This window comes from Borostomias antarcticus (genome assembly GCF_949987555.1).
Source record: "Borostomias antarcticus genome assembly, chromosome: 15".
NCBI lineage: Eukaryota > Metazoa > Chordata > Actinopteri > Stomiiformes > Stomiidae > Borostomias > Borostomias antarcticus.
The window spans coordinates 13,768,271-13,788,929 of NC_140248.1; the positions used below are offsets into that span (position 1 = coordinate 13,768,271).

The 20,659-nt window shown below is 42.8% G+C and overlaps 1 protein-coding gene across 1 annotated transcript; it reads right to left on the bottom strand.

The window, feature by feature from the left end:
- Window positions 1-570: 570 nt before the first annotated feature.
- ammecr1 (AMMECR nuclear protein 1) lies at window positions 571-19,933 on the bottom strand (the record flags this gene model as incomplete). The annotated part of the gene is made up of 6 exons (XM_084449530.1): window positions 571-5,762; window positions 6,004-6,100; window positions 6,231-6,321; window positions 7,503-7,617; window positions 12,598-12,708; window positions 19,482-19,933. 6 exons carry the CDS (start codon window positions 19,931-19,933, stop codon window positions 5,648-5,650), a joined length of 981 nt encoding a protein of 326 aa, XP_084305656.1. The 3' UTR covers window positions 571-5,647.
- Between the last annotated feature and the right edge of the window lie 726 nt (window positions 19,934-20,659).

The window sequence follows — 20,659 nt, forward strand, 5'->3', positions numbered from 1 at the left end:
AAATCTACATTCTTAGTGTCTTGACCAATTTCAGTCCAAGTACCCCAATATGTTTAATAAACAATCACATACTTAAATTTATGTTCAAATGTAACTGCAACCAATGGTCTGCACAGAACTACTTTGGGACAGTTATCAGGAACCCTGTTTTAAGGGAAGTATTACTCATCACTCACAGCCTGAGTATGAGTTTTTTTTTGTGTTACTACACAAATACGCAAATACAAGGGATACAGTATGTTTTTGTACTTTTTTCCAGGTTAATGTGCACTGTGCTGTATTGACAATAAATGGTATTTATGCCCTGAACATGTCTGCACATCTCTTCTGACAGTGCTATTGTACCTTGGGATAGAAATGGATGATAGCCTCATCAACACAGATTAAACTAAATTACCTGAAGTGTGCCGGTAACGACCGGGAATCAACGTTAAAGATGCTGACAAAGGACAAAGAAATACACAACACATTTCTCTCTTTTCAATTGGTTTTGTATTTTTTTTTATTGGATAAATGATTTTAAAAGGTAATAATGTTTAAAACTACATTATCTCCACAGTCTTTGCTCATCCACTGATAACCCATCTATATATTTTTTCTCCTGTCCCACTCTTTTTTGGAAAATTTTTACTTTTTTCATATTTTTTTGGAGCCATACTATCATAATAAATGCCCATTTCAAGTCTCGTCACACTAACAGCAATTCAATGGGGAAGGAAGGAGGATCTAACTACAGGGATCTGTTTTTTTTATTTTATTTCCCAGTTCATATTATTCCATCAACATTTTCAAGTTACTAAAGCAGAGGAATAGAGAACCAAAAATAAAATAAATAAAAGTTGGGTATGAGGGGTTACACCAGGCAACCCCATGCCCATCATGCCACAACAACAGAGACCGTCACTCTGCAAGGCGACATGCCTCTGAACTCGGCATCTCAAATGTCCAGAACATAGAAAACCACTAAAATAATTTAGAAACTAGATCCAAAATATTTCTTGAAAAGAATTGATTTTGATGTACAAAACAGTCATTTCCTTTTTTCTTTTTTTTCTTTTTCCACAAAGTAAATTTTCTACAAAAGTTCCAAACACAAGTTTATTGTATTCTTATTTCATTTGTCATTATTATCATTATTATTATTGATTAATTAATTCATTTCTTTTTTTTATTTTCTTTTTTTTTTTATCTATCAGTGCGATTGTATACCAGTGCAGCTACTGGGTCCAGAGTAAAGAAAACAGGCCTTTCCATCTTTAAATGGCATAAAAAATAAGGAGAAACTCATCTTTTATATATAAAGAATAACTGCTGGTCTTTAGGAAAAACACATTTAGAAACCCATAAATCTAGGAGGCACGCTATGGGATTCATTTTTTGTAAAATTACAATAATAATAATAATAATAGTAACAACAATAAACAAAACAAGTGACTAACAAAATAAAATAAAAATGTGCAACCAGTTAATCGTACTATCCTTGATGCCTGGTAAGGCGTCACAGACAGAATGAAAATTCATTAAATAATAGGTTGCTTAAGAAATGAAAAATACAGGTTAGAAATTGTACAAAAAAAAAGAAACATTAAAACCAAAAAAAAAGAAACAAGAAAAAAGAACAATATGTCTCTTGCAGGGGTGTATTTTGGAAGGACAGGAAGCCAGGCCCGAAGAGCAGCATTTGGACATGGCCAGAGGCATCTTTGGTTCGGTCGAACATACAAAGGTACATGAGCATTCCACAAAAATATATGAATGAACATACAAGGAATGCTGGGGTTTAACCCTAACCTGGTATGGAACCAAAAGACTATTGCCATAATGGACTAGAGAATAATGTACTAGCTAAAATGACTGTGAAAGGGCACAACTGATGTTCCTTTTCTAAAGGATGGCCACAACTGGTAACATTTAACTCTCTAAGTGGCATCCACAACCCTGGCTTTTTGGGGACAAAAAGCAAATAGTTCCATTTCCACCTGATGGTAAAATTAGTCAAACAGATTCCTTAACAACTTCTGGTTTCAGTCACACATTTGTCTCACTTAATATTTGAACAAACTCAATGCCAAGAATCACATGATCTGAAGCTTAACAAAACCAGTCATTGAAAAGGAGCATTACTGCATGATAAGACAGAGGGAGGGCTCAAATGATGGAATTCCTTTTCAAAAGAGGCTCTACAGGCCAAAGCTGACAAACTGTAGAACTAGGTTTTCTTTTAGCAACAAATAAAAACCTGTGGATGACTAACAGTTAAGGACAGGATACGGTAAACATTAATATGTTGTGGGTGTGATTTCCAAGGAGCATTCAGTCCTGAGGTGGGCGTGGTTCTGCTATTGATAAGAGGAGAGGTGATAACCCCTTCAGATGACCACCACCAGCCCAGGAGAGAATGCCCTCTCTGACGCCACTATCTACTGGATGGCATACACCTTTCACACCCCGGCCATGGGGCAGGGTCAGGGAGGCAGGGGTCGGTTAAGGGAGGAGGGAGGTTATTCATGACTTCTTGTCCTTTCAAACCTGCAGAGGTGTCGACACTCACTGGTAGGAAAAAACACCTGTTGAACAGATCTGCATATATCAAGGATAATAAGTCTGATATGAACAATGAGTCCGCATGACCAGTCACAAAACCTGTGACCGCCCCTACATGAGGTCTGATAGCACCATTTAGATTTCTTTTACCTCTCTTTAAGATTCTAGGCCGTAGATCAAGCATGTCATAGATTAAACCGTAGGCCTTATACATACATACATGCAACAAAACTGATTGCATATGTGTACATATAACAGACAAATATGTAAAATAGTGTTATGAATTTGGTTTTGCAGCAGAAAATTGCAGGTTGTGCTGTATTTAATGGACCAGAAAATGAGTGCTTGACTGTTCAGTTAAGAGAAGTCTCAGAGAAAGAGAAAACTGCATATTTCACAAACATAGCAACATGCTTAGCTTCTCAAACACAAGAGATCCATTCCTGGACTAAGGTTCTCAAGTTTTATCTTTGTAAAGGGGGAACTCGGTCTGGTTCATCAAGAGTGAAGTACATTTGAACTGCCATCAAACTGTGAACAGTGACAGGTTTCATATCTCTAAATTTGAACTAAGGGAACCTAAGGAAGCAGCATTAACAAGCACTAAGAAGTTGGGCCTAATATCACTGGAGGCTGTTGGTTCATACACAGCCCTCAGTAGGACAAGGGCAAATATCAACAAATAACCTCCTGTCTGTCCATCTCAGGACTTGAATGCTTTCCCATAGTTTCAAGGTTCACGGTTGTAATTATCTATCTAAGGCCCTTCACTGCCCTGTGGGTTACAGATAACAGCACAGTTTTGGATAGAGGAACTCTCCAAGCACATTTACTGGTCCATCATTTATTAAACGATTCATTAAGGCAACACAACGGAGATCTGGGTCATTTGGGGTTACTGTGGATGGAGTGCCAAAAGCCCTTAACATTTGCATATGAAAAGAAAAAAGAACCTGTCCGCTGGTAAAGGCTGTTCCAAAAATATGTTTGTCAAGTACGAGTACCTCTCAAAAACCTCAGTCACACACCACCAAATTAAATCAAAATAAGTTCAAATTCTGAGAGGGGCTCATTATGTAATCCTCAACAACACTGGATAAAACATTGTAACACCAACCAGACTGCTCTGCGTGGATGCGACTCACAATGAATATCTAAAGATCTAGAAATGGCTTCACTCATCCAAAGAAAGCCCTGGCTCTGAAACACTATTGTTAAAATGAAAGCAGCGTGTTCCCCCTGTCCCAGTTTCCTCTGCATCTGTTCCAAGTCCACCCAATTTAACTGTTTTCCAAACCTACCAACTCAACTGTTTTCCACAATAACATACAGCCAACAGATGATCCAACACACAAAACATTCCACTGTTTCTAGTGGCACAGATAACACCAAAGTAACTGGTCCTCGAAAATCCAAGCATCTCAACAAACAGCAGCATGTTGTAGAGGAAACAATGTTTAGGTGAGTAATACAAGCCAAAATCCAAGAACAACAACAGTGTAATGAGCGCTAAGCTAGATGTTCAACAGCCACCACAGCAGCTATTCATGTTTTATGACTACGGCTACCCTCATCTAGCATGCATGTCATATGCTGATGTAAACAGTGACCATATCGTCAAGCATCGACAGGTGCTATGGCGGCCACATATAGAAAGACAGAAAATGTTGTCAAACCAGTGGAGCAGAGGACCCAAATGAACACCGAAAAGGCATTCAAACCCTAACGCTCACCCATTGCTCACAGATGAAGGAGGAAGCTGAGAAAGGCCAGACAACGTCTCTGGTGGTGAAAGAAAGGGAACCATCTGTGAGAGGAAACCAAACCTGTGACCAACACCACATCCAGATATGCACAAAGGGAACCGATCAGAAGAGGGGAGTAAGCAAACTCTTCAAGCCAATCAACTAACTACCCGTACAAAGCATGCATTAAAAAGAGAATATGGCTTTTAGTAGTTGTAGCATGTCCCTGTCACTTCCTTCAAGGCTTTCCTCTCAAACAAAAAGACATGGAAACACAACACTGACAAGTCAACTGCCCATCAATCAGACCTGTCCCCACCTCCTTAACATAAAGGACACACTGAAGCTCTGGGGACAGTTACACAGAGACAAGAGATGGAAAACCTCCTCAGAAGTGGTCATGCTCAAGCAAAATGGCTTACTCCAGATTTATCTCAAGTTTGAAAGGGTTAACATAAGAAATAGGGAAAATAACTATGCTTGGCCCAATTCAATTAATTTCAAGTTGTACACAGAACACCGTAACCACTCAAGGGGGTGAATATAAACAGCTCCATCCTGACATCATGAGCAATATTTTGGCATGACCCAATTTCTAATTTAATCTAGCGGTTTCAATCTCCTGTGAGATTTCGACACATTCCTAACCACACACACACACAAGCAAACACATGATCGTGAGCAAACACAATGAATAAGACCAGGGCATAATGGTCACGTGACATCCCAACCTCACAACCCTACAATCTATAACCTGGGGTATATAAGTCCCAACATCTATTCTCAACTACATCACTAGAACGGATTACAAGGCCAAAACAACCATAACAGTCAACTTTTGAGAGGAATAGCAAAACTAGAGGAAAAGATACAGCCTTCCAAAACTGCTGTTGGCTTGCTACATGATACACAATGTTGTTCTGGCTATTAAGAAAAGATAAAAATAGAAAGCATAGCCTACACACACAAAAAAAGAGCAAGACTAATCCATCATATATATGACTTGCTTCCATCCACAGAATCAAAAACCTGATTAGGATTGTTGAAAAGAATAAAGTTTAAGAAAATTGAGTATTAATTTCCCAAAATCCGAATGAAAGGGGTTATAGATATAGATATATGCTGCAAAAACTAAATTAATTGGAGGATAAAAAGAAAAATTGTTTGTTTTCTTGTCGATCAAATTAATGCTTATTTGCCACCCGTTGCCACGTCGACGTCTGGGAGACTGTCAGCATGGCAACGGAAACTATCATCATAAAATGGTACAGTAGTAGAGATAGCTAGACCAGGAGGGGGCGGGCTCTCCTGGGAACAGGTCCGCGGAGAGGTCCAGTGATTGGTCATGCGGCTCGCTGTCAGGAATAATGGTTGTACGGGGGTAGAGGGTGCCCGATGCCGTTGTGGTAGTGGTGGTGCTGGCGGTGGGCGATGTACTCAGCATAGCTCATTGTCATCTTCTCGCTACGGTACCTGTGGAGGACCAGAGGCACGACGGACTATTATTACATTGCATTTTTATTTTAAGTGTTACTTCAGCAGGGAGACCCTTTGAAACAGATCTCTTCTGCAAGGGAGCATCGTGTACACACACAAGACAAATACAAAACCCATAAAATTCAAATCAATACAAGCTTGTATGACAGTGTGGGAGTCACGGAACATGCGTGTTCAGAGGGAAGAAAGTGCCCCATGTGGAAATGGCCTCTCTTACCTGGTCAATTTAATGGTCTTCCTGAAGTCATTTGTGATGGGGGCCTTGTAGCCTCCCTTTCGTAGTAAGGAATCTATGGTCTGAATGTGGTCCCATCCTGCAGAGTAACGGGGAGGGCATGTCACTCACGTCATGACCTGTGACCTCCGGTCCAATACCTTAGCCTTGGCTACAAAAGGCCTTGATCATACAGACATCATAGTCAGGCGACGCAGGACAACACTCACCTTGCTCCTTAGCAACCTCTGGTAAGTAGGTGGCGGTGCGCTTTGATCCTTTTTCATTGAAAAACTCTATCCTAATACCGTGAACACCCACCTGTATACCAGAGAGGCAAGGAGAGAAGAGGGATTAGGAATAAAAGCACCTCAAGGGACCAGGAGCAACAATACAGTCAGTAAGTACACAGTACACTCGCAGAAGATATGACAATTAAAGAGAAAGGCGGAATGTGAGGAAGAAAAAGAGTCAAGAGAGACAGAGAGAGAGACAGAGAGAGGAGTGGGGGCATGGATAAAGAATGAAGGAGACATGTGGGCCAGCAGGGGAGCTGAGGGTCACGCTGACCTCAGATGAGTCGTTACAGATTGGGGGATTGTTCCCTTTATAACAAAAACCTGTGGGTGACACGGTCCCGACACCCACGTCACCCCCTGGTCCCACCAGAGATGGGGGTCTCTCTGTCCAGTTGTTTGGGTCAACAACGTCAATGCTGAGGTCTACTTTTGCTGCCTGACGTTGGGATTAACAAGCTGCAGCTGGGCCTGGTTTAATGCAGGCCTGAAATGGCCACTGCAGCAGAGCCTTTCCCCTATCACGTCCTCATCAGCGCCTCACACAGGAGGTTTACTTCACTCAGAACCGAGCGCTCTGTGGCGTCTCCAGTTCACGCTGCTCACCTAACTCCAAAGCCCTGGAAACACTCTCAAAATGAGTGTCGCCTACACATGTGCTGGGTTAACAATAACTGCTGGATTCAGTAGCATTAACAATCAGAATTAGCATTCGGTTTATTTGCCGAGAACATTTTCACATGCAAGGAAGGAATGTGACTCGGCGGGGGACTTGCATGTAAAAAAAAAAAAAAAGCACAATAAAAGGAGTAGTAAGTTAAACATAATAAAAAATATACACACAACAGATGTGAAGTAGTAAGGCTATTATGTGGCTGCACATGGTTGTACATACATTACAGACTACGAGAAGCTATATTTACAAGAATTAAAAATGCTACAGACACAGATATTTGTCCAGTATTGCACCCAGAGTAAAGAGGACATTCAGTGAAGGCAGCATTAGTGAACGTCCAGTAGTTCACTTGTTTTGAGCCCACAGCCTGGGGGAATAACAGACAGTAATCCAGCTTGCTGTGTTGTTCTGAAACAAGCTACATGACATTATAGACATAGAGGCCTTTCATGGGCTGAGGGCCTTCCCTCTGTATTCAGTAACAACTTAACACACCTCATGTTAAAACTATGTCCATTGCAGTCTCCTACCTCCCAGTCAAGGTAGTCACCAACGTCCTCAAAGTTGGTGAGGAGAGACACTGAGCAGAAGAGGCGAGGCAGCTCGTCCCTCGTCATAGGGGGGAAGCGGCTGTCTTTAAGGGCACTGTGGAGACAAGAACACAGAGAGGGGGGAGAGAAAGAGAGAGGGGGAGAGGGGGGAGAGAGAGAGGGGAGGGAGAGAAAGAGAGTGTGCAGGGGGGCATTAGCAGACGGTAGCAATTGGTGGTGGTTGCCCCTTTAGCAATTGTCTACAACCAGCTTTATTGCCTTTAATCATGGAACAATGAAGTATTACAATTTGGTAATTTAGCAGATGCTTTTATACAAAACAAATGGGTCACTACTACTACTCAGATGCTCTAACCACTGGGCTACCTACCTACCATATTACTCTTAAATCTAGGAGTCGTGCGCACTTTCACACTTCACCCACCCACCCACCCACCCACCCTACCTACCTACCTATCCCCCAAGTGTTGGAATGGTACCAATGTACATGCATTTGATCTCACTCTGAAACGCAATCAGACACGGAGAAGTATCTCTGTATAAATGAAATGCATGTGACAGCATTGACACAACAACTTTGAAACATCTGAAGACATACGGCTACAAAATAGGGTGAATCTCAGTATTTCCTAGTCCCAAAGGTTCCAGCATCAGTCCCACACTGCAACTCTCTTTCCCTCTGAATTACTTCTTCTCTTTCACCTACTCCCCAACAAAAGGCAAGAACTCTACAACTTCTGCCACCACCCTTCCTAACCAGACACACCATCTTCCTGTCAGTGGCCCAGAGGACTCTGATGCAACCGTCTCCATTTCCTAACGAGGAATGTTAAGGCTGTTAGACTACTGTAGTCAGCAGCTCTAAAATATGAGGGTAGAATTCAGACATGTTAGTGTCATAAGCTCCAACAGGTGCTTGACGAAGTTGCCTCGAATCACACTCTCTGACAGTGACACAGGAGGGGCTGGAAACAACGGGCAGATTTCCTAGTAACTTTGAGATTGGGAGAAAAGAAAATCAACTGGATAAGTTGTGGAACAGTTAGCCTTGCACGTTAAGATTCTCCCCATTTCTGTCTATACCAGCCAAAAGCCCCTCAGCACGGTCTAGCTAGCTGAGAGAATGTTGACCTGGAGCAAGGACAGTAACGCCACTTCATGCTAGCCCTTTAAAGGGCCACAGTCACGCGTGTTTAAGGTAATATCATTGGATTAAATGCTTAAATTAAGACCTACACAGAGAATTTAAGCATTTAATCCAAATAATATTAACCTAAACAAGCGTGACTGTGCCCCTTTAATATGTGGAAGCTGTTTCATGCTTGGAGATCACCACCACCACTACAGCTGGGTTGAACTATGAACTTTGACCTTCGTTATGCTTTGCTTTCTCACTAACATTGAAACTGATCTTAAGGGGCTTAAACAGTAAGTACAAACACGTTGACCTCTCACCTCCATTAACATGTTTTGTGATGGCACTCTTCTACATGCTTCTCATGTTACACCAATCAAGTTTGTAAACGACATCTCATAACCTCCATGATGTGTTCATAGGACACAGCACTCTGACCGGGATTGGAAGTGACAAGCTGTGGTCAGTGGAGGCTGTAAGTTGTTTTTACTAAGGGAGAAATGACAGAAGCATGGAGAAACAGAATGATGAAGCCACAAGAACAGGCTGGCTCAACTCTGAAAGCAAATTATCTCTCCAAGTGACTTTTAAGAACCAAAAGGGTGATGCAAGATAACCAAAGAGGACCTGACAAGAGAGCAGATTACCTGGCTGCTAGGTCTGAGTGCAGGAAATAGCATAAGAGTGTGTGTGTGTGTGTGTGTGTATGTGCGCGCATTTCTTGTGTGTCTGTGTACGCCAAGTAGGAGGATAAAAGGCCAACCTTGTGGATACAAAACACTGTCCCAACGCCCATTCCTGTTCCAGAACTGACATAACCAAAAGGTGTGTTTATAAATATGATTCACATTTCAGAGGAGTTCATCTAAGCCCCATCACCTACTCGGGGGGCGCTCTAGTGAACGAAATGGAATATAATGGGGTAACTAGGATTGTGCCTAAATACTCATGAACAGAGTATTAAAGGAACAGAAGCTGTGTTTGAAACCGCTCACTCAGAGAAATTGTACAGTACATCCTCTGTTCACTAGAAATTGCTGTGAATTGTGGGTATTTTATGGTGGACTATATAGTGAATCAAATTAATCGTTGAGAATTCGGACACTAGAACAAAAAGGGGGAACACACTATATAGTCCACTATTTCTGAAATAGGGAACATTTCGAACATACAGTAGCTAGTGTGTGTCTTGTTGTGTTCCGTCCACTGTTGTCAGCTCCAGTGTAAGATTCTATAAGAGAGCAGAGGAATTCTACATGTTGGTGGTACAGTAGTAGCAAAGGAAACACACTGATGGAGAGACAAAGCAGTTAGGAGAGCAGGGCTCTGGTATGTAATGGTGGATGTAATGGTGGATGTTAGCCTATCTTCAGTTTAAGGTGAATTCAAATAAGCCCTGTCATTTTGTAAAGCTAAAACTGAAATATGCATGGTGTGGTATGCATCTTTTCAAATGTCCCATATATTCACACTGACGTGAATGACTACCAACCTGATTGTGGTCATGTGACATCAGTGTGAATATATGGGATACTTGAAAATGTCCTTCACTGGAGTCCCTCACTACAGAAACGCTCACAGAGAAGTACTCCACATATTGCCCAGACTAGCCTGGCCGGTTGCTTCATAGCTGGGGATTATTTAGCATAATGTTGCCAGCAGCCATCTTAAACAAGGTCGCTTTCTAAAACAAACAGATGAGCTCAACCTCTAGACAGCAAGGATAACATAATTGAGAAGTAACAAATTCTAGAAACCTGTGACAATATCCTGAAGAGTTAAAGTTAAAGAGTTAAAGAGTAAAAATTACTAATTGGTCCATGTTACAAAAAGTGAAGAACCTTTGGCAGTACGTTCATATGAAACTAGGAAAAATAACACAGCTCTGTTGGTGCATCAAAGCTCATTGGGAGGATGACAGAGACACACAAGCACACAATCAGTCCTGCTACCAATGATCTTTAGAGCACCAATCCATAATACACACACACACACACACACATCAGCTGTCCTCACTCCTCACAAACTCATCCTCCCTTTTCTGTCCGTCTGACAAGAGACAGCATATTTTGACCCCACCCCACCGATAAGTGTTTTTGAATGGTGAGATTGTTGCATGACAACATAAAATGTCCAGAACAAATGAGAGCCATGGGAGGACAATGATGTGAAAACCCTAACAATGGGATGAAGGTAGCCAGGTCTGAGGTCAGGGTACAGCACATATGAGAAAATACATATTAGCTTGTTTCAACAGACAAAATAATTTATAGATGTATAAAATCCAATAGTAGTTTTCATAGAATAAGATGGCAATCTTTCTTATCTGTGAAAGTAACGCTGTGATTCCACTTGGAGGCCAACGGCAGATTCATATAAGTACCCCAGGCCTCATTAGATGTCATTAGAGGCAGGTCTAGTGAGGCAGGCTGGTGGAACAGAACCTTCATCTGGACGCAACCCCCCCCCTCTCTCTATGTTATCATCTCATAAGATCAGAAGTGTGATGTAAGACACATGAAATTTGCACACACAAAAAAGCTTGGCCTTGGCCTCTCTGACTGTTGTACTGCATGACCCCTTCTATATGCCCCAGTGTGAAATCACCCTAGCAACAGTGCTGGCCAATAGGAGGCCTGCAAGGGACTTAACTTGTAGCCAATGGGAGACCAGTTCCAGATGTGTGTGTATGTGCATGAGTGAAAATGTGTGTTTTTGTGAAAAAGTGACAGAGATTCAGCTCAGAACTCCTACATGTCCAGCCAATGTTTTTTGTTTGGTTATTTTTAATATGTTCTTTTTAGTAAATTACTGATTCTTAGGAAATTGTTCTAGCAGGTAACAAACAACAAATGTTAAATTCCCAGAAAGTACCGATTGATAGACGATAATCCACCAATAGCAAAACATATACACCTTCCAACGCCCTGAGAATTCTTCATGTTCAACATTTTCTCATGTAGTGTGACGATGGACAACATAAGCCGGCTGTTCTGCTTCGTTGCACATTCTGCCTTCATCCCCGACTCCCTCTCCCATTCGTGGTGGAAAATGTGTGCCAGTCTGGAGATCCCAGCAGAGGACAGGGAGGGGACATGGACAACGGTTCTCTGTCCAGTGGTTACACTCCTCTCTTCGGTCACTGCTTACTGCCCTCCTCTCTCATACTGCTCCACGGGCACTAACCAGCTACTGCTCCACAGGTAAGTAAAGTAAGTAGCCTTGGTTCTCCAGCCTAGTGGCCTATAGGGCAGGAGCCTATCTCCTGATTCCTTAGCGTGAGGCAGCTTGATGTACAAGTAAACCCCCTGGACATGGCGCTAGTATGTGGAAGGGACTTACCCCCAATCCAACCCTTGATGCTGAGTGCCAAGCAAAGAGACATTGGGTACCTTTTTTTTTTTTTTAATAGTCTTTGGTACGACTCGGTCGGGGATTGAACCCCCAGCCTCCAAATCTCAGGGCGGACACTAACCACAAGGCCACTAAGCTGCTCCACAGGTAGGAACCAGCTACTGTCCCACAGGTATGAAATAGAGGGAGTGTCAAAGAGGATCTTGATATTGCAAAGACTGACTACTGTGGGGTCTTTTTACTCCAGACTTCAGACCAAGCGCTTGACAAAACTCAAGATATGACAAAACTCAATTCCGAGTACATATACATACGTTCTCATGTCAAAAAAGTAGCCGATTCCACCAGAATGTTTTTAGGAAGCACTGTGGTTAATACAATAACAGCAAAGTTTTCACTTTGATTTGCATCGCCACTGATCCCTATTCCTTTGGGAACTCTACCTACCCGATTCACACACTATCAAATTCTATTCCTTTCATTAACATATGTGCTACCCCTCTAAACCTGTGGGGGAATAAAAACTCTGTCAGAACAATAATGTTATGTATATTGGTAAGTAAACTATCGTTTTAAAAAGCTTACCTGGTAAGGGTGTACTCCCTGAGTCCTGAATGCAGGTTCATGGCAGAAAAGGTACCTATACAACCCCTCAACCGCTTGTCTCTGCCTATTTTCCAAGTGACAAACAGTGGGCTGAAAAAGAGCAGAGGGACAAAAAGAAAAGGTTTAATTGCTGAATTTACATTTCAGGCAATGCTATCTGGTTGATTAAAAGCTAAACATTTTCTTTTAAAACAGAAAACTGTGAAATGTTTACAGTTTTCCACTGTTGAGTTCCATGTAGGCCTAGACTCACTCAATAGATATAAATGCAAGCTAAGCAGTAGTGACATTTTGTCTGTGGTACATGGGGGCCCACTGACTGAGGACCAACAAATGCTGCACTCTCAATAGAAAACTCCAGGCAGCTTTCCCAAACACGATTTCAGTCTACCACTGCAACACACCAAAACAAATTTCAAGAGAACCATGCAGATGAGGTTGTCTGTATTTTAACAGAGTTATCACCTAAAAGGAGTTGCAGCTCTACCTTCCGACCCTTGATTCATCTAAGAACAAGCCCTGGCATCATTTCACAATTATCTGAAGATTAGGCTACATTGAGGATCTAAACTTTATTGTGCAATACTACTAAGGGATATTCCCTGGTTCTGTCCATACTCCATACAGTGCCTTGTTAGGCTATACGAGTACCTTCACCTTTCTTCAGAAAAGCACATTGACAGCACTATTACATGAAGGTTAGCCACAATCTCAGCAAACAAGGATGGTGGCAGCCCCGTTCATAAAGAAGTAGGGGGTGTGTCTGTTCTAGGACGCTGATAACTTGCTTAAAATCAAAAAACTCTCCACTCTGCGGCTGGCTAGGAGATCAATCAGTCATGATGACCCTCTCAGAAAGTGTGCGCCATGAAAAGAAAAATGCAACTATACTTAGAATCAATGTCAATCTTGGCCAATGGGGTTCATGTATTTTTAACTACAAGTGCCATGGGTGGAGTTGAGGAAAAGACAGAATCTCTGCTCTCCCTGTGTGTTTGGGAGAGCAGAGCAGATGTCAGATGCTACTTATTTAAAATCCTGGCTAGTCCAAGCTTCAGGTGAGCAGTAGCTGATGAGACAATATGCATTTAAATAAACGGCTCTCTAGACACACCAGTCACTCACAGTGACTCACAACAGTGTCAGAAAAAGAACAGGGGTAACTTGCCTGTCAGAGACATGGTGAGCATAATGAAGGGATATGCACCATACCTTAGCAGTAAAAAAAAATGTTTAAAAGACGGTGAAAACTCATTCTAATAATTGGTGGTTTGACAGACAACTGCCATTGCTCAGAACCAGAGCTGTAATGAGGTTTGACTTCAACTAAAGAGACAAGCTCCTCCAGTGTGTTAGACCCCTCCACTACGGCTCTGCAGCAGAGACCCACCCAGCCTTGGAGACTGGCTCCCAGCCCGCAGTGGCCTCTTCAAGATTAATAGCTTTTAATCTCACAAGGGGAAAAAAAAACCTTGGCAAATAAGGTGAGCAACCGCCTGAAGGCGTATGTGAGCCAAGCCGTTTGTTTAGGAGAAAACAAGGGCAGCTGTGGGGACAGTCAACAAAGACTACGGCTGGGACTCCGGCTCGCCACTCGGAGGGTCCACCCCCCTTCTGACAGCGCTAATTCCAGAACAAAGTTTGAAACATTGAACAGGAGATGTCAGGCTAAGAAAATGTTGTCTGTAAAATCGTGTCAAAAGTATATGAGAATGTCAAACTCAGGGCAATCCTTGTGAGCAAACTACAGTTAGGCTATGCATGGCCTTACATGCTTAAGGTAAACTATTGTGAGTGTTAGCTAGCTACTAGTGCTGGGGGAGGACGGGAGGGGGTGGGGGAGTATACAGGGAACATTTTTGACAAACAGCCAGGGTTGATGGGTTCACTGCATTACAAGCAGCCAGACTCCTGTGAGCCCACATTGATTTCTCTTAATGAACTGCTGATGAATCAATCACTGTGAGGGGGGTCTAAGAAAACAAGAGGGTCTGTAATCCCCCTTCAGCTGAGTCATGGAAAAGGCAACACGACACAATAGCGCACTGTGCAGATATGAGGCGCTGGGGAGTGGAGGTGGCTGTTTGTACTGTTCAAGTGTGGTCTGGATGCAAATCCCTTACCATACAGACCATTACATGAAATTCAAATCATACCCCCTGGTCTCCTACAGCCTTCAATCCTGTGCACGAGACAGGCTGGTTTCTCTCTTGCTCGTTCACTCCCCTCTCTTGACTGAGATCCCATTCAGTCGAGTGCGAGTGTACGTTCTGAACCATAATCCCAGAGCCTGCATGCCACATTCTTAAGGGATGTCCAATCTCCCCACGTGCCGTCATCCACAGCTCTTCCCAAACCCCCCCACCCTATGGTCAGCACTAGCTTTACACTAACCAGCACTGACACCCACACCAACAATCTATTATATTGCATCAAAGTCAGACACTCCCCTCACTGGTTTAATAAAAAAATAATTAATTATTATGAAAAGGATAATATTAAATACTTCTTAATATTATCATATCATGTTTGTCTTGAACAAATAAACAACACATGGCATGGAATAATGCATGGTATTCCATTTAGAGTCATCAATCACTGAGGGGTAGATGGAGACGGAGAGCCATGTGACTGACCAGCCATATAGCTGTCAGCCTGGCCTACACGTTAGCATGGAATGTACTGTGAGAAGCAGCTCCCTGCATTGCAGAGGACCGACCCTGAGGACATAAGCCTGCTATAGACGGCGTGTCTCTGAGATGGGGATGTTGGACAATGGCTGCTTTTAAAGAACTTTGGCAAACATATTACATGTGCTCAAGTTAGTAAATTAATAACAGCTTTTTAAAGACTAGGTCCAACAAAAAGGTCTGGACATGTGTGCCTGTATACAGGGGATAGATACAAGGGACTGTCATCAAGTTTGGTCAAAATAACCCCCATCACTGCTGGTGAACACTGGAGGAAATACAGGACAAACTTGCAGGGGATGTTTCAATTCTTTACATTGCCCTCACAGCCAGCTTCACCCTGCAGACTGACTGATGATTATCGGGTACTGGTGAGATATCACAACCAAACTAGAACGCCACTCGAAGAGTGCAGATTTCTGCCCATGAGGCATGTCATCAGCATGTAGGCTACAGTACAGTTGTTGAATGTGGACGCGAGTGGGCTATTCCATTTTAGAGGACGATCTTTTCTTTTTGGATGTGAATGAAAGTGAAAAATAATTTGCGGATTTGCCCAATGGCCCATCTTGCAATATCAAACACACCAGGTGATATATTGGTGCGTAACAAGGCCAAACGCCCTGTCTCACAATGTTAATGAAAGTGAAAAATAACTTGTAGATCCGCCCCATGATTCAGATCCACTCCAAAACGTAATGTAAGGTTCTTCCTCGGCCCATGCTACACCTCTCCACCGAGTATCATGAAAATCAGTCTGGTAGTTCTTTGCATAATCCTGCTGACTATCACACAGACAGACAAATGCACAGTGCCAAAAACATAACCTCCTCCCCCAGACTTCGTCCTGGCCGGAGGTAACAACAAACCAGGCCCAATGGCAATCACACCCAGAGGACTATGATCTATCACTATGCTAAACTGGAATTAATTGTAAGACAACTCACAAATGTATAAACTACTTTGACTACAGATAGGCCTATATGGACCACAAGTTGTCATAAGCTAGGTTTGTGGACAGGGAGATGAGGAGTCAGGTTTACAAGAGATCAAGCAGGGCATCGGGGGAGCATGGTGTCATGTTCCTCACATCATCAATTCCTCAAACACATTACGCTGCATATATGGCATTCAATTTCAACCTAAGGGCAAAAGTATTTCAACCAGACCTTGTAGACTGGGGTATGCTGGCATATGGGCTTAAGGTTGGGGACACACCAACCCAACGGTCAGCCAAAAACAACAGGGGATTGAAGGCTTGGTCATTGTGTCTTTGGTGCACGATGGTACTAGGCAGGCTGGCAGACAGAACTCATTGAGCTGGATGAGTTTGGTTGGAGTCTTTTTGGTGTGTAAGGTTTTATGGTCTCCGGGGCCGAAGGACTGCAGTGTTTTCATACAGCCAGCAAAGACTAAACATGAGACAAGACAACAACAACAAACAGACGACCTTCTGGAAGAGATCCCCCCTTCAAATCATGTAAATCCTTTAAAAACACAGGCCTGGATGAAACTGCTCCAGCCAATTTGAAAACAGGCTTAATTCAAAGCAGCTGATGTTCTCTGTCATTAAAGATACATAGCAACACACTTTGAAGGGGAACATCTGTAGAGAGCAACAGTAACTGACCGCCTACCTTTTTAATGGCTCTGGTTCAAGAAGTGAATATCCCTTCATTCACCCCCATTGACGTTTCAGAAAATCCATATATAAAGAGTTTTAAGCCTGAAACCAAGCCAACCAGCTAAAAGATTAATCATTTTCATTGAGCCTACTACAGGGCCTACAGTCAAATTCTGACTAAATTGGGGGTTTCTTTCAGCACTCACTTTTTTAAAAAGTTTAATGAATGTTCTTTTCAAAGGTAATTCAAAACAAGTCTGGTGAAAGCCTCACTTCTTCTGGGCTATTAATGACAGTTTTAGAATCAGATCAGTTTACTGCCATGGTAGTCACACATACTACGAATTTGTTTAGGTTGATGGTGCATGCGGATGGGCATAACATTAGACAGAGTGCAGGACAGGATGGGACAGTGCAAAGACAGGACAGTGCAAATACAAAATATTAATAAAGTACTAATAAAATACAAATGCTAAATACAATATAACCTATACAGAATGGAGTGTGGTGAGTGTATGTACAGTTACAGTTAAAGTCCCAATGATTGTCACACACCTGAGTGTGTGAAATTTGTTCTCCGCATTTGACCCATCCCCTCGGGGAGCGGTGAGCAGCTCGGGAATCATTTAGTGATGTAGCCCCCCAATTCCAACCCTTGATGCCGAGTGCCAAGCAGGGAGGCAATGGGTACCATTTTTATAGTCTTTGGTATGACTCGGCCGGGGATCGAACTCACGACCTCCCAGTCTCAGGGCAGACACTAACCACAAGGCCACTGAGCTGTGGCCATGGACAGTGTGTGTGCAGAGTGTAATGTGTGTGCTATTGTGATGTGTGTGCAGTGTGGACCTATGTACAAGATTAAGGAAACCAGATGTCATACAGCCTAACAATTTAGTGGAATTTCCCTTTGAATGAAAAATTCTCTCATCTGCAAATCTCTGTTTGGATTTTCGGTCACATTTGACCACACAGTGGTCAGTCTAGGCAGGTCAAAAACATCAAAAGATTAGAGTGCATCACAACCATGGCCCTGAGCACTGTCTGCTTCCTGATTAATGTCACACACACTGCCTCTGACAACTTGAATTAATTAATACATGTATGGCAAGTGTGCAGTGAAGAGAAAGTAAAAGTGATTTAAGACAGTTCTTGAAGTGTTCAAAGTGGAGTAGGCCCAAAGCCTTTATGATTTCATGAAGACCAACAAACAAATTAAAACAGCGAAAAAAGGCGCTTTTTAATTGAGGGGAAATTACCTTCAACGGGCCAACAGAAACCTCGCTTCACTAGTACCTATTAATAGACCTCTAATTCAAGAAACCATGTCTGTAAACTGACACATGACATCACGTGTCTGATTTCCAACCAATGACTTCACACCTCTGTCAAAGATTAACCAGAAGGACTTTATTGAGTGCTGTCTTGTCTGTCATGCAACTTGGTGTATGCTATGTGGGATAACGGGGGAGATGTGAAGATAATGAGATCACCGGACAAGCAACGTGGAGCACTCGTTCACTTACATAACCGATATATCAAACTTATCAAGACATAATGAAAGTGGAAGGACAGAAAAAACAATGACTAGATGTTGACAGGCATAGGGTTTGAAACACATTTTGTGTTAACTTTACAATAATGATTAGTTGAAGCACCCTAACCAATTATCTGACTTGAAGATGTTACAGCTAACGTTACCAATTATTTATAGCTAACATTACCAACTAGCTAGCTTACTACCAATAGATTTCAAGTTGAATTAAATTACTAAAATGTAATGTCAACCATTCATAAAGTTTCCCATACAGCTAGTTAACGTTGGCCTATGTTGTCAAGTGTATTGTAAACTAACCTCGAAATAATGGGTCCGGAAAAGAGTCGTATGAAACTGCTATTTCGAGGAAAAAACAACAAGAGATAGCAATCTAGCTAACGTTAACGCCAGGCTAGCTAACAGATACCAGCTATGACAGATAACGTTAGCTAGTTAACTAAAGTGTCGATGATTCCCATCCTACATAAACAGCTCTTAAGAGAGTGCAAAGGAGACATGTTCTGTGTTGTATTTCTTGAGAATTGTCAACTTTCGAGAGTCCCATGACTCCCTAAACTGACTGGTCTGTTAAAGCAAGTTAGCCTCTTAGCTAGCATTTTTCTTTGTTGGTTAGCGTCAGCTAGCTAGTTACCAGTATAATCTAACCCCACCATGGACAGAAAATTAGAAGGTTATAGAACTTGACAAAAGTCAATTTCGATTTCGCAAATATCGAATAAAATGACTGTCTTTGTCTATTGAACTACAGTTGTAGGCTCAAATTTTCAATAACAAATGTTCAATTAGCTATCCTTAGCTAGTTAGCTACAGCTGCTAGCAAGCTAACGCGCTACTTCGAGTAGCTTAGCTAGCTAGCTCAATCGTTGAGCCAATGGCTGAGTTTACTTAGCTAACATTACCTAGCAAGCTACTTTAGCTTGCGGATTTTGACACAGATCCCTTGACAAAAACACGTGCCAGGAGGATAAACACAAAATAAGAACACACTTACTAGGGGTCGTTTGTAAACCTGGGTGTTCTGGGGGGTTGGTATCCATACAGATGGCAATAAAGCACGTCGAAACAGAAGCAGCACATCTCCGCGGACACAACCATCTTCCTGCCTCCACTTCCCGAACCAGATCCAGGGCTTAGATTCGGGGAGAGGCCAGTTGAGTTGTAGCTTCCCGGTGTCGGAGACAATGCGTTGGTGCTGCTGCTACTACCACTACCTCCAGGACCTCCCAGGCCGTTCACTCGGTTCACGTTCCCCGCCGCAACAGTCGAAGAGGAACCAATTCCTAAGTCCGATCCACAATGTCCGGTCCCTGCCACCCCGCTTCCAGCCCCCACCCCGCCAGGACCCCCCGATCCGGGGGATCCCGACAGCTTCTGCTTCTTCACCCCGCAGCACCCGGCCGCCATCTTGGAACAATCTGCACCGACACACCGCTTCCGACCCATCACCGTCACCGCGGGGAGGGTGGGGGGGAACGGCGACCAGACGTAAAAATCCCACTGCGTTAATACGTATGACGGACAATGCTCCACTTTCACTTTTATATCGGGCGACGTAAATATCCAAATGTGAAGAGAGACTGCAATGTCACCCTAGCTAGCTGTCACCCATCCGTGGGTTACGCCGATCCCGTAGCTATGCGTGTTTTCCTGTTAACAGCCAGATGTGATGAACCAAATAAAACGGTTCGATGGCCCAGACTAGCTTTAGCTTAGCTAGAATATTTTGTACAAAATATAGGCCCCTTCGTAGGAACACGATGGCTAGCCAGCTAGCTACCCAGCAGAGAAAGCTAGCTATATCAAGCAGTCCAAGTCTTTTGTTTGACGTTTAGTGCAGAAGCTCATTCACGGTACTACCCACCAAGGCGAGTTATTTTGCAAGAAAAGCTCTAATACAGCCAGGCAGTCCAGATGTGAAGCTGAAAGAGACGTACTGCACTGCACCCCCGCAGCGCAGCGACAATCCTTTTTGTGTGGGAGTCGAGAGCTTGAGTACGCAGGACCCATATGCTTCAGCAGGAATAGTACATTAACGTTACGCCTCGGACAGTGTAACGTTAGCTCGACTTTACACCAGCTGTTGACTACGTTCATCCGAACTACTAGCTTGACAGTAGATTCAAAGGAGTTTCCACACGCCAAGTCAACGAAGAAAATGGCATTGGGTAA